The sequence below is a fragment of the Lontra canadensis genome, unplaced genomic scaffold, assembly GCF_010015895.1.
Source record: "Lontra canadensis isolate GAN:19392208 unplaced genomic scaffold, GSC_riverotter_1.0 scaffold57, whole genome shotgun sequence".
NCBI classification, from domain to species: domain Eukaryota; kingdom Metazoa; phylum Chordata; class Mammalia; order Carnivora; family Mustelidae; genus Lontra; species Lontra canadensis.
Window position 1 is genome coordinate 10,171,065 of NW_022631051.1, and position 12,314 is coordinate 10,183,378.

General features: G+C 64.5%; 2 protein-coding genes across 3 annotated transcripts; both read right to left on the reverse strand.

Annotated features, from left to right (window-relative positions):
* Positions 1-1,557: 1,557 nt before the first annotated feature.
* Positions 1,558-2,697, reverse strand: GP1BB (glycoprotein Ib platelet subunit beta). The gene is made up of 2 exons (XM_032875895.1): positions 2,530-2,697; positions 1,558-2,274 (listed from the first exon to the last, which is right to left on the reverse strand). Exons 1-2 carry the CDS (start codon positions 2,537-2,539, stop codon positions 1,670-1,672), a joined length of 615 nt encoding a protein of 204 aa, XP_032731786.1. The 5' UTR covers positions 2,540-2,697; the 3' UTR covers positions 1,558-1,669.
* A 105-nt stretch (positions 2,698-2,802) lies between these two features.
* On the reverse strand, positions 2,803-11,623 carry SEPTIN5 (septin 5). 2 transcript variants are annotated; one of them, XM_032875894.1, is made up of 12 exons: positions 11,502-11,623; positions 11,355-11,365; positions 6,737-6,833; positions 6,541-6,627; positions 6,167-6,290; positions 5,945-6,079; positions 5,648-5,765; positions 5,437-5,538; positions 4,537-4,633; positions 4,303-4,438; positions 3,965-4,067; positions 2,803-3,855 (listed from the first exon to the last, which is right to left on the reverse strand). In XM_032875894.1, the coding sequence occupies exons 1-12, from the start codon at positions 11,542-11,544 to the stop codon at positions 3,799-3,801; spliced, it is 1,110 nt and encodes a 369-aa protein (XP_032731785.1). In that variant the 5' UTR covers positions 11,545-11,623; the 3' UTR covers positions 2,803-3,798. The 2 variants fall into 2 exon arrangements, with proteins under 2 accessions (XP_032731785.1, XP_032731784.1); XM_032875893.1 differs by lacking the exons at positions 11,355-11,365; positions 11,502-11,623 and adding an exon at positions 7,484-7,740.
* Positions 11,624-12,314: the final 691 nt, after the last annotated feature.

Here is a 12,314-nt window from a genome sequence, read left to right on the forward strand (position 1 = left end):
ATTGGGCAGTCGGCCACAGCCCACAATGGGCCGGATGGCCCGCACCTGCCCACAAAGGAGGGGGTGGCTCCTGGCTCATGTCTGACCGGCAGCCCCGAGATAGCATCAGCCCAACCGGAGGGTCATCCATCTTGTGCCACAAAGACTGGGACAAAGGCCGTGTCAGCGGCAGCCTCCCCGACCTGGTCAGTGGGGGCCGGAGCCTTCCTGTGCCAGGCACCCCGGGCCCGGGCCTGAGGCTTCTTGTTGGGGTCCATGGGGAGCAGCCTTCATTGTTTACGTGGGCAGCCAGGTGGGGGCCACACGGGGGTGGGAGGTGGACTCCAGTAGTGAGGAGAGCATCAGGCCTCCTTTGGGCACCCCAGGCCCCTGGTTAGCAGCTTGTGCCTTGCTGGGCTAAACCCCCAAGAAGCCCCAGGCCCTGGCTGCTCGGCTCGGGGTTCAGGGACTAGGGCTGGTCTGGGCAATCAGGGAGACCTGCCTGTGGGAAGTGGCAGCCAAGTGCAGGACATGATCCCAGATACCAAGCAACCCCCTGGTACCCACTCACCCCCGCAGAGACCTGCCTCACAGGCTGAGCTTCATAATTCAGATGCCCAGGGAGTTCCAGGGGGGGCCATCAGACTATCCTCACCACCTCAGCCCCAGCCCTGGCCATCCTCAAAGCTGTTCACAGGTCATGGTCATTGCCAGTCACACTCAGAACAGTCCTCAGAGCCTTCTCACAGCTCCTCATTGACCCCTCAGATGCTGCCACTGCAAACATCCATTCTCTCTCCCAACTACACTGCCCTGCAGGGCCCTCAATGTCCCCACTGTCTTCACTGTCCCATGTCCTCACTGTTGCTGCGTCCTCACTGTTCTCATGGAGTCCTCACTGCACTCAGTGTCCTTGCTGTCCCTGTGTCCCCACTGTCCCCAGTGTCTTCACTGTCCCAAGTGTCCTGTCCTCAGTGTCCTCATTGTTCCCAGTGTCCCTGCTGTCCCCACTATCCACTGTCTTCACTGTCCTATCCTCAGTGTCCTCGTTGTCCCCAGTATCCTTGCTGTCCCTAGTGTCCTCATTCCCCAGTGTCCTCACTGTTCACCCTGTCTTGTCTCCACAGTGTCTTTGCTCCCCAAAGTGTCCTCACCGTTTCCACACTGTCCTCACTCCCCACAGTGTCCCCTACAATGTGGTCACTGTCCGAGTTCTTCCGTGCTTTCCACTTGAACTTCTGCGAGAGTGAGTGGTCTGGGAGAGGTCACTCACTAACCCGGTGTTTGGCTGGCAGTTATTCTGGGTGGGCGAAGAATGGATGTGTCCCCTTGAGAAGCCTCCCAAGGCTGTTCCTGCGGTTTGCGGAGGGGAATTTCCGGGTGGCGGGGCACAGAGACCAGTCAGATAGGGAGAAGGGTTTATTCTGCGCTGGAGTTTGGCGTGGGGGACCTCGCCGGCGGCTGGACTGCAGCTTCCCCCCGCCCTTGACCTGCCTCAGCGGCCCGGGCACGCGGCGGGCACGCGGCGGTGGGGCGCGCGCCCGGCTGGGGGCCTGTAGGAGTTGGCGTGGTCTTGGAATTCGTGCCCAGGCGGAGGGCGAGACTCGTCCCGGTCAGAGCGAGGGCTCCCCCGGGATGGACTCTGTCGGGTCGGCGGGCCCGCGTCGCTCAGCGCTTCTCGGGGCTCCTCTCAGGACTCGCGGGCTCCCGCGGGCTCCGCCACCAGCGGGGCGGTCAGCGACAACGGGTGCGCGGTGCGGGCGCGGGCGCGCAGCCGGCGCAGGCGGCGCAGCAGCAGCAGCAGCAGCAGCGCGTGCAGCAGCCCGAGGCCGAGCAGCAGGAGCTGCGCCCCCAGCGCCTCCCGGCAGAGAGCGCCCAGCGCACAGGCGGCGCGCAGCTCGTCCTCCGCCAGGTAGGGCAGCAGGCGGCCGCGAAGAGCGGGGGGCGCGGCGCAGCGCAGGTCGCGGTAGGGCGCGCGCTCCGGTCGGCCGGCTAGCCAGGCGCGCAGCGGCACCAGGTGGCAATCGCAGCGCCAGGGGTTGGCCCCCAGGTGCGCGAGACGCAGCACGGGCAGCGCGTCCAGCAGTCCCGGCGGCAGCGCCGTCAGATTGTTGCCCGTCAGCACCAGTTCGGTCGTGTCCAGCGGGAAGGCGGCGGGCAGCGAGGCCCACGTCAGCCCGCGGCGCCCGCAATCCACACGAGTCCCCGCGCAGTCACACGGCGCGGGGCAGCCCGCGGCCAGGCGGCTGGGCGGCGCTAGCAGCAGGAGCAGCAGGCTCAGCGCCCCGCGCGGCCCTGGAAGGGAAGCGCCATAGTGAGCCTGGAGGCCTGTGGGGCTCTTGGGCGGGTCCCTGTGCACCCCGGGGCGCCGGGCCAGGTTCCAGCCCCCGAGGTCCCGAGAGCCTTGCCCGCAAGCCTCTCCACCCCCATCATCTCGTGCGCTGGCTAGAGGTCCTCTCGAAGTCCCACCCAAGTCTCCCTACCGCAGCGCCTCCCAGCCCGACTCTGCTCAAGGAGCGCAGCCGGGGCCCTGCCTGACCCCAGACTCACCGAAGCCCATGGCGAGAGGATGGTGACCCGGCTTGCTCTGGACCGCGAAGCCTGGGCTGGAGAGCCAGGCGATAAGGCTGCCCCGCCCCTGCCAGGCCCCAGATCCCCCACCAAACCGACCACAGCGCAGCCATCCGCCAGAAATAACCTGGAGGCCGAGCGGACAGGCGCTGTGGCCCCAGATAGAGCGCTATCACCAGGGCCCGCAGGCCGCCAGGGCTTCCGCCCCCTCACAACCTCCCAGGGGCACATGGATCACTCTGACACCGCTGCGACTTCACCAACATTGTTTTCCTGTCACCAGGACAGGACGTGGCATTCACAACTGAACAAAACTGGAGAATGGGGTTTGGGGGGAAGGTATCATGCTGGGGGTTGGGGGTTGGGAGGGGTGGGCTAGGGAACTCAGGGCAACAGTGCTGCTGGGGAGAAGGGACCTCCGGCCACAGGCAGGGAATGGCAGTCTAGGCAGGCATAGGGGGTTACTGGGTCACCCACCACCACCCACTACTCCTAGAGCCCTCAGGCCAGGCCACAGCCATGGGTGAGGAGCATGGGTGATCACGGGTGTCCCAGCCCCACCAGCCCCATGAAATCCTTGCCTGCAGCCAGCTGCCCTCCTTTGGTCTGGAGGGATCATGAGTGCTTCTGTTGCCCAGCCCGCCCACTGAGTTACCCGGTGAGGGGGTGAGGAGGTAAGGAAAGACCTGGCCCACCTCGGCACAAAGTGAGGTCTCGGCTTAAGCTGGGTGGCCCGAGGGAGTGGGCACAGGAGGGCTCCCGCATCCACTTTGTGGCACCGGGGTGGGGAACTAGGCCCGGGATGCTGGGGATCTGCTCCCCTCTTCTGCCTTTTTTTACCCACCCACCTGAGTAGGGCCTGGAGTTGGAGTTCATGGCCTTTTAGGGCAGGGGTAGATCTTAAAAGCCATGCCCCAACCTAGCAGCTTCTCCCCCAAGGCCACAGGGGGCCAGCTGTGGTGAGGGGCTGCTCTCAGGCTTCTTGGAAGCAGATACAAATGAGGGGAGGGAATGATGCTGAGAATAAATTAGGGTTGGCTGGGGGCTGTGACCCCGCGTCTCTGGGTCAGGTCAGTAACAGCTGGGAACAGTCCTGGTCTGGGTCACTCTGGGACTGGGGTTGTGCCCAGGTCTGTTGCAGCTCCAGATGATTCCAGGGTTGAGTCCAGGCCAGTTGGGGTCCAGGAATGGGAAGGGCCAGCCTGGAAACTGGCAGTCTATCCATGGCGATGTGGGGCTGGGCTGGGGTCACTGGTCCTGCATTTGCTGCTTCATTTTCTGCAGCATCTCCTGCATGCGCCTGAGCTGGAGGGGAGACAGGAAGAGTAGAGGATGGAGTGAGAAAGGAGGAGGAGGGGCCTGACCCCCCCCACCCCACCCCCAGCCCCTGCTCCTCCCCTGGGGCCCTCATCACCTCCTCATCCTTCATTCTGATGAGCTTTTCTGTCTCTGCGTCAGGTGTAGGCAGTGGCAGGATGGGGATGGGGCTCTCCATGCGGCTGTCCTGGGTCAGTTTGCTGTGGGGTAGACCAGAGGGCGGGAGTTTGTTTGACACCCAGCACTAGGAAGGCCCTCCCCCTCTGAGCTCCCATTGGCTCTGGGACGACAAGATGCACCGTGGGCGGAGGGAGCTATCAGGGAGCCGGGGGCCAAGAGCAGGTCTGGGTGGGCAGCAGGGACCAGATCTCTGTTAGGGAAACGAGGCTGGGGGTCGTGGGGCGCATGATGCGGTCGGGGGTCAGGGATGCGCACCTGGTCATCTGCTGGATGCAGTGTGCACGATAGTTCTCATAGTGCACGTCGCATGTCACGTCCTTGAGGTCATGCATGTGCGTGCGGATAAGCATGTTACGCAGCTTCACGAAGTCGCAATGCGCCTGGTTTTCCACTGTGGGGCGGGAGTGGGTAGCGGGGGTGGGTGCAGGCCCTGGTGGTGGTGGGGGGAGCCTTCCCACCCCCTAGGCGGTGCCCCACTCCTGAACTCACCCTCCACGATCCCCCAGGGGTACAGTCGCCCCCGGACCCGCTGCCCCTTGGCCTCCACCACTGTGTTGCTGCCGATAACCGCGAAGGGCGCACTCTCCTGGGGAGGGCAGGCACACGGGCTCACGCCCAGTTAGTGTGAGTGTGGGGTTAGTGGCTGAAGATGGGCCTGGGCATGCCGTACCTTGTTGGCACCTCCAGCATTACCAACAGGCTCTCCCCAAAGAGATCCTGGAGTTGCCCACCTCTTTTGGCTTCTCGGAAGCGAGGACCTGGCACCGCTTCTACCCCAGGGGCCCTTGCCAGGCGTGTGCCACCAGGCACATCGTCCCCTTCTGACACCACCCCCCATCAGGAACTGCTCCATCTAGCTACCTTTGCCATCCCTCCCCAGAGCTGAGCCCCGGCCTCCTGTTGGTGATGCTGACTTTGGCTGGGGCCAAGAGGCCCACTCTGCTCCTGGCCCAGAGGCCAACTATCCTATGTCTTGTCTCACCACTCTAGATCCTGGGTCACCCAAAGCTATAGCCACCTTCTGGAGCTCAGAATTCTGGGGGCCAGGGCATGAGTAGGCTTGGGACCACAGGGCCCTGGGCCAGACCCTTATGCTGGTAACCCCTTGGAAGAAGACTGAGGAGTAGGGTCAGAGTGGAGCACTAGCCAGCACTGTGCCTTTGGGTCCTGGCAAGTGCCCCAGGACACATGAACCACATGGGGCCCGAACCACATGGGGCCCAAACCATACAAGCCAGTGGGGACATGGGTGACTGTACCCACCCCAGCCCCAGGTGAAGGGGCTCTATTGCCCAGACAAAAGACTCCTGTCCACTGGGTTGGACCTGGATGCTTGGCTCCATGTAAACTGACCTTCGGTTCCCTCCTCTGCCACCCCAGGCTGCTCACCTTCAGTTCCCGATCTTGCTGCTTAAAGTCCTCGTCCTCATCGGAGTCACACTCGGGGAACTGGTACACGTGGATGCCGAACTTGTCAATCTCCTCCCGGATCTGTGGCGGGGCAAGGGCTGTCAGACCCAGTACTCAGGGCCAGCCACATTGGTACCCGCGATCAGCACGGTGTCTGGTGTCCATCCCAGAGACCTAGTCCAAGGCTCACCCGCTCCTTCAGCTTCCGGATCTCGCCAGGGACCAGGCAGTCGGCTTTGGCGATGAGGGGCACAATGTTCACCTTCTCGTGCAGGGCCTTCATGAAACCCACATCCACGGGCCGCAGGCTGCAGAGAGTAGCCAGGGCTGGTGAGGGGCAGAGCGGGGGTGGTGGGGGGCCCGGGGAGAGGCTGGGATAGGCTCAGGGTGGGCAGGCTTGTGAGCACAAGGCCAGGGGACAGGCAGTGGCCGGTAGAGCCGTGGTGCTCTGTGGAGGTGGGAGCCCGTTCCAAGGCTGTTCACGCACCCATGGCCGAAAGGGGAGATGAAGTATAGACAGCAGTGCACGCGGTTGTCTTGAATGTTCTTGCGGTTGAGGCCGCTCTCGTCGCGGAAATACTGCTCGAACTGCTGGTCCACGTAGTCAGTGATGGGCTTCCAGCTGCAGAGGGACAGGAGGGTCTGTGAGGCCAGAGGGGAGGTTGGGCCAGCCTAGGCGGAGACTGTCCCCCGGCCGAGCTCTGCTCACCATTCCGAGTTGTTGACAGCATCCCCGAAGCCTGGCGTGTCCACAATGGTGAGCTTCAGCTTCACGCCCTTCTCCTCGATGTCCACTGTGTGCTTCAGGATCTCTACAGTCTGGCTGATGCGCTCTGCGGGGGTCGGGGCATGGTCTGGGGGGGGGTCTCTCCATCTCCCAGTCCCCACCCCCACTGGGCAGCCAGGACCCTTGTTCTCATTCATTCTCATATTTGCGCCTTGGCCTGACTGTGATCTGGGCCACTCCTCCTGGACCCTGAACAGGAGATCCATGCTGTGAGAAGGGAGGAGCAGGGTCCAGATCTGGGAGGGAACCCTTTGAGGGGTCACGCAGCAGGGGATGGGGAAGCAGGGCCCACTCACCCTCGGCACTGAGCAGCTTCCGGTCCTTGTACAAGTCGGTCAGGAAGAGGCTGTGGACCAGTGTGGACTTCCCCAGGCCCGACTCACCTGCCAGCAGGTGTAGTGGAAGAGTTGGGTTAAGTCTGAGGCCTCTATGACAGAGCCTGGCTGGCTAATGGCCCAAGCCCCCCCCTGCCTGGGAGTCCAGCCCACTCACCGGCCACCATGAGCGTGAAATCAAAGCCCTTCTTCACAGACTTCCGGTGCACCTGATTGGGCAGTGTGGCGAAGCCCACGTACTGCTTGTCGATATCCTGGGGGCCGGGCAGGGCAGGTCAAGGGCATGCTGGAGTGCCTGGGGCAGTCTGATGCCCCATTCCCTACCTGGCTCAGACATGGAGGCAGCAGAGGGCAGAGTCCCCTGGGTGGGGAGTTTCAATGGCACAAATGGGGTGAGGGCCTGTGGGCGAAGGTCTGGTGGTGGAAAGGCAGGTAAGAGGGTGAGCAGGCATCCTTGCCCAGCCTCAGCGAGGGGCTCTGCAGGGACCTGACAATGTGTCTGTGTGTGTGGAGTTTAGGATGTCTGGCTGCGGCAGGCCCAGGCTGTGCCCTCCCTTGGGTGGTGGGAAGAGGGCGCCAGGACCAAGACCCCTCAGACACACCCAAGGTCCTTCACAGACCGGAGAGGCCCCCTGGCCTCAATACTCACCGTCCTGAGTGTACCGGGGGTGGGAGGCCCCATTTGGCCTTGATCCAGCCGCGGGGGTGGCTGGCTGCTGCTACCAAGGCGGAGCAAGGGCTATTTATAGACAGCGGCAAGGCGACGCCCCCGCCCGCGGGGTCCCAGTGCCCACCCCAGCGGACCCTGGCTCTACTGGTCCCTGTCACGTCCCAGAGCTCTTGGGACGGGCCCTGGAGGGCACACACACGTTGACCCACATTCCACTCCCCTCTCCACACACACCTTGAGCCGCCTCTGGGCCTGGGTCCGCGGCGACAACAGCTGCTCCACCAGGCGGTCCTGGGGCGCTGCCAGCGAGTCCATCGCGGCGTCCGCACCTCAGACCCGGTCAGGCCCCCCGGGGGCCGGGCTTACAGGAGGGACTTACGCGCGGTACTGCCTTGAAGGCCGGTTCTCGCCCCCCGTTTTACGGACGCGGGAAGTGAGGCCCAGAGAAGAGACGTGGCCCACCCGGGGTGCCGCCGACCCCGGAGGCCGTGCGTGCCATGCCTGTGCCTCTGCCGACCACCCCAAGCCGCCCGCGGCGTCGCAGCCACAGCAGGCCCCACTCCCGCATCCGAACCAGAGGCGGGGCCTCGCCGGCGCTGGCGGGGGGTGGGGGGACAGGACCGCCCCACCCGTGCGGTCGCTGGGAAACAGTCGCCTGGAAATTGGGCCGCAGGCGGAGCCACCGGAAAGCTGTTGCGGAGGGCAGTGCCGAGCACAGGCGCGCATAGGCGCGGGGGCGGAGTCCCGCTGTCGGATCTGAGGCCTCTGTCCCGGCGTCGCGACCACCCGAGTGGGCGGGTGGGGGAAGCCGGGGCCCACCCAAGGGCCCGGGGGGGGGGCGCGGTTGTGGCCGCCCCGCGCCCGGGACCCCCCCAGGTGCAGCGCGGCTTCTGCCCGCCAGAGGGCGCCGGGGGTGGGGGAATCGCTCCGGGTACCCAGGCTCACCCACGCGGGAACCGGCCCCTTCATTCCTTCTCTCCTCGCAGAATTGGCCCGGAAACCTCCAGGCGGTGTCACGGCGCTCCAACTACTCACAGCCACACCCCTCCCTGCACTGCTCCCTCCTTCCTCCCGTGTGAGTGTGTGTGTGTGTGTGTGTGTGTGCGCGCGCGCGCGGGGGGAGGGGGGGGTTGGGCAGGGGTGTTCTTGACTGGCATGGTCTCCCCAGACGCGTGGGAACTTGGAGAGGTCAGAGCCTACTTCCCCAGCTTGGACAACAACCCCCAACACCCCGCCCCAACCCGTCCTACACCCCCCACCCACCATCCCGTTTGCAGAAGCTTAAAGCTGGGGATGGGGGTTAGTTAGAGCACTAGAGGCCTACCCACCCTATCTCTGGAAACTTGGAAGCTGCAGCCAGCACTGGCCACAACTGACCCTAGACCACTCCTGTGAGCAAAGGTGGGGGTGTATGTGGAGTAAACTTATCCCCTGCCCAGTATGCGGCTCCCTCTGAGCTTCCTCGCCTGCTCTGACCCACAGGACAAGGCCCGGGGGACTGGAGACCTCCAGCCAGTGTAACTCTCACCTTTTGTGACCACCCCAGAGACCACAGAGCTACCAGACCCTTTCTCACCCTTTCCTCCAGGACCCCACCAGAATCTGAACCAGCCAGTGCCAGCTGGGCAGAGGGAGGCTTGGAAAGGAGCTGCAACACGAAAAGACATACTCCTTGGGCTGTGCGTCAGTGGGGAGAACCCCCCCCCCAGCTCTTCCCCACCCTGGTCCTCCCTTCTTGGCAACCCTGGTTGAGGGTCCTTTGTCCATCTGTCTAGGCTCATGATGCTGCTGTGGGGCGTGGCACCTGGGGAGGAGGGATGGGTCCACAGCTGGGAACAGGAGAGTCTTTCATGCAGAGGAGAGGAGAGGGGAAGCCACAGGGCACCTCCCTCAGCTGTCTCGGAGGGGCCCTCAGTCCTTGCCTTGAGAGAGCCTCCAAACTGGCCCCAGGCCTCTGCCATACTAACCTGCAGGAGGGGTCTGGCCCAAGTCCCACCCAGCCTCCACCAGCAGGCCCACTGTAGTCATAGCCCCTCAGCCTAGCCCCCACCCAGACAGGTTGGCATCTCAGGCTCAGGGCATCTCCAAGGTAGACACCCCTGGGTATGGGCCTCAGGCTGAGAAGGAACCTCAGCACCCCACAGCCCCATGGCCAATGGAGCTTGTTATTTTCAGATTGCCTCAATTTCCCCATTGGTAAGTAAGAGCCTCTGGGGAGGCCCAAGTCAGGAGGGTAAGAGTCTCACTCCCAGCTCCCAACCTGCCTGTCCCCACACCTGAACTCACCCCAGTAGGGCCTGTGGACTCCCTGGGGGAGCTCCAAGGAAGGGACCCTGCCACCCCCTCCCTCTGGCCCATGAAGTACAACAAATACTCCTTAGGGCTTTCTGAGCCATAGACACAGCTGCGCCCACCTCCTCCTGGTGCCTGACTCTCGAGGCATTTCCATTCTTAGAATCACTGGAGTCAGCTCTGGAAGCAGCCGCCAGAGCCAACAGAGCACCATCGCTGCCTGAGAGCCGGTGGGGGCCAGAGGATGGGGCAGAGGGCCACCAGAACTCCCCCCGACCCTCTTTCCCAGTGCAGATAGACTATGGCTCAGTAGCACCAATAATGCTAACAGTGAAACTGCCACATGCTTCCAGCTCCCTCCAGATCCTAGAGAGCCCGCCCCAACACCTGGCTCCCTGGCTTTGTTCCCGGGGCTCCCCCTTCCACCTGCATGGTGCCCTCTCTCTTGGGTCCTAGAGGATGGGCGAGGCTGCCTCCTAACTGACCACATAGGTTGGACATACACAGGCCTGAAGGGGTTCATGCCTCTGTAGGAGGGCGTCCCTATGTGGTACTGGGCAGCAGCTGCTGGGCCCAGTAACTCCAAGAGCCTGCAGGCCCCCAAAAAGGTGTGGGGGTTCATCTTCCAGTCCTTGTCTCTTTCTCCCTCAAACAATAGCCTGGCAGCTTGTGTCCCTGCATCTCAGGCATTGTCTGACCTGCCTTGATAGGAAGGCGGCTCCTGGCTCCGGCTCCCTGAAGCAGCCCTTGCCAACAGGGTGAGGTTGAAGGGCCCCTCCCCAAGAGCCTCACCTCTCCTGGGGTTGGGTGCGTCCCTGCCAGGAGACTGGGAGCTGGTAGCCGGTGACTCCTGGCCCTCACCCCACCTGCTGGGTCTCTCCCGGGGCTGCCACCGCAACCTGGGCCAGGACTCCAGGGTTCCACCCAGCATCTACCCACTGTGTAAATCCCTATCCCTGCCGAGGGCAGCCAAGGCTACCGTGAGGGCAGAGTTGGGTCCAGAAAATCCCCCAAATGTGACTGAGCTCAAGCCAGACAGGCCCCAGCAGGGCTGCCCCAGAGCCCCCTGCCCACCTGGTTATCCCACCCCTACCCCACTCTCAGGGTATCTCAGCTCTGTTGAACCCCAGCCTCTGCTGGATTTCACAGTGGGTGCCCAGGTCAGCCTCCTATCGGGCCCTATGTTCCCATAGGACAGGGACCAGGCCAGCCCCTTTGGAAAGCCACAAGCCTATTTGTACCCCCTAGGTTGGAAGACTCTTGCTGGACACAGGCATGACTCAGACCAGGCCCTGGAGGCTCCCAGACTGGGGAGGAGGCCTGGCCACAGATCAGCCCACTCAAATTGGTGTGTGGGGAAGAAAAGGCAAAAGATGCACAAGAGTGGGGTGGGGCTGCTCAGGTTCTAGGTGCTGGCTGATGGACAAAGACCCCTCCCCAAGCCTGTGGCCTGCTGTGTCTGTGCCGTCACTCAGGACCCCCAGCATGAGGCCCAAGGCCAGGTCAGGGAGGATATGCTGGAGCTGGATCAGTGGAAGAGGGACACCCGGCCCATCCCCCCAGGCTGGGAGGGACGCCCATGCTGTAAGGGTCAAGGGCCAGGCCCCCAGCGGCCTGACGCCCAGTGCTCCCCTTCCTATCCCCGGGCTTGGCGGCACTGCCCCAGCTGACCATCGGTTATCGGTTATCGCGACACGGAGGGATGACGGCTGGCGGGGGCGGGGTCGTGCCTGGGCACCGGCAGCGTCGGTGCCACAATGGGTGACAGTGGGCGGGGGGGGGGGGGGGGGGGGGTGCGGCGGCGCGCGCGTACCTGCTTGTCCTCTGCAGGGTCGGGGTCGGGTCAGGGTCCGCGTCCCGGCCGGCGGGCGGAAGAGAGAGGAAAGACACCGTGAGAGGCAGGCGGGCGGGCGGTGGGGACAAAGGCGCGCGCGGGTGCGCGGGCAGGCGCCGGGCTCACCTGGGGTCGCCAGCTTGCTCTTGTACCGCAGGCCTGTGCTCATGGTGACCGCCGGCGGGGGGGACGGGGCGGCGGCGGGCGCGCGGGCGGGGCGCGGCGATGAGCGGCGGAGGCCGAGGCCAGGCTGCGGGGTGACCGGCCCCTCCGCGCCGCCGCCGCCCGCCCCGCCCGCGCGCCCGCCAGCCAATCGGAGCCCGCCGCGCCCACGCGCGACCCGGCTCGGCCTGCGGGGGCGGGGACCCAGGCGCCCCCCAAAGGCCCCGAGCCCGCCGCCTCCCGGCTACGCCCTCGCCTCCAGCGGCCCGCCAGCGCCCCGGGAACCCGGAGACGCCCGCGCTGCCCCCGCCCACCGCGTGGCGGCTGCCCGACTCCCGCCCCACCTCGCGTCTCCCGTGCACAGGCCTGGACGCCGCCTGCTTCGTTCTCCAGGGACCTCGGTCCTCTCCTCGGCCTCTGACCTAACCTCCGTGTGGCCCTTCCATAACGCCTGCCCTCCCCCTCCCCCACCCCGGGTGCTGCAGCCTCCTGCCAGCCCCTCCTCACCTCACCATGGACGTGGGAGATGCTGGCCAGGGGAGTCCTGCTCCTGGCCGCAGCAGGAAAGGTGATGGTCACCGCATGGAAGGTCGGATGCTCGGCCAGCACCCCAGCTGCCCTGCTGGACTCAGCGCTGGACACACCTGCTCTGGAAGGAGACATACCTGGGCAAGCTGCAAAGGCCAAGCCTCTGGACAGTGGTCCCTCCTCTCTTTTCCTGGCTTATTTTCTGGGATTATTTCTGAAGAGTGACTGAGCTGACATCTGGGACAGGAC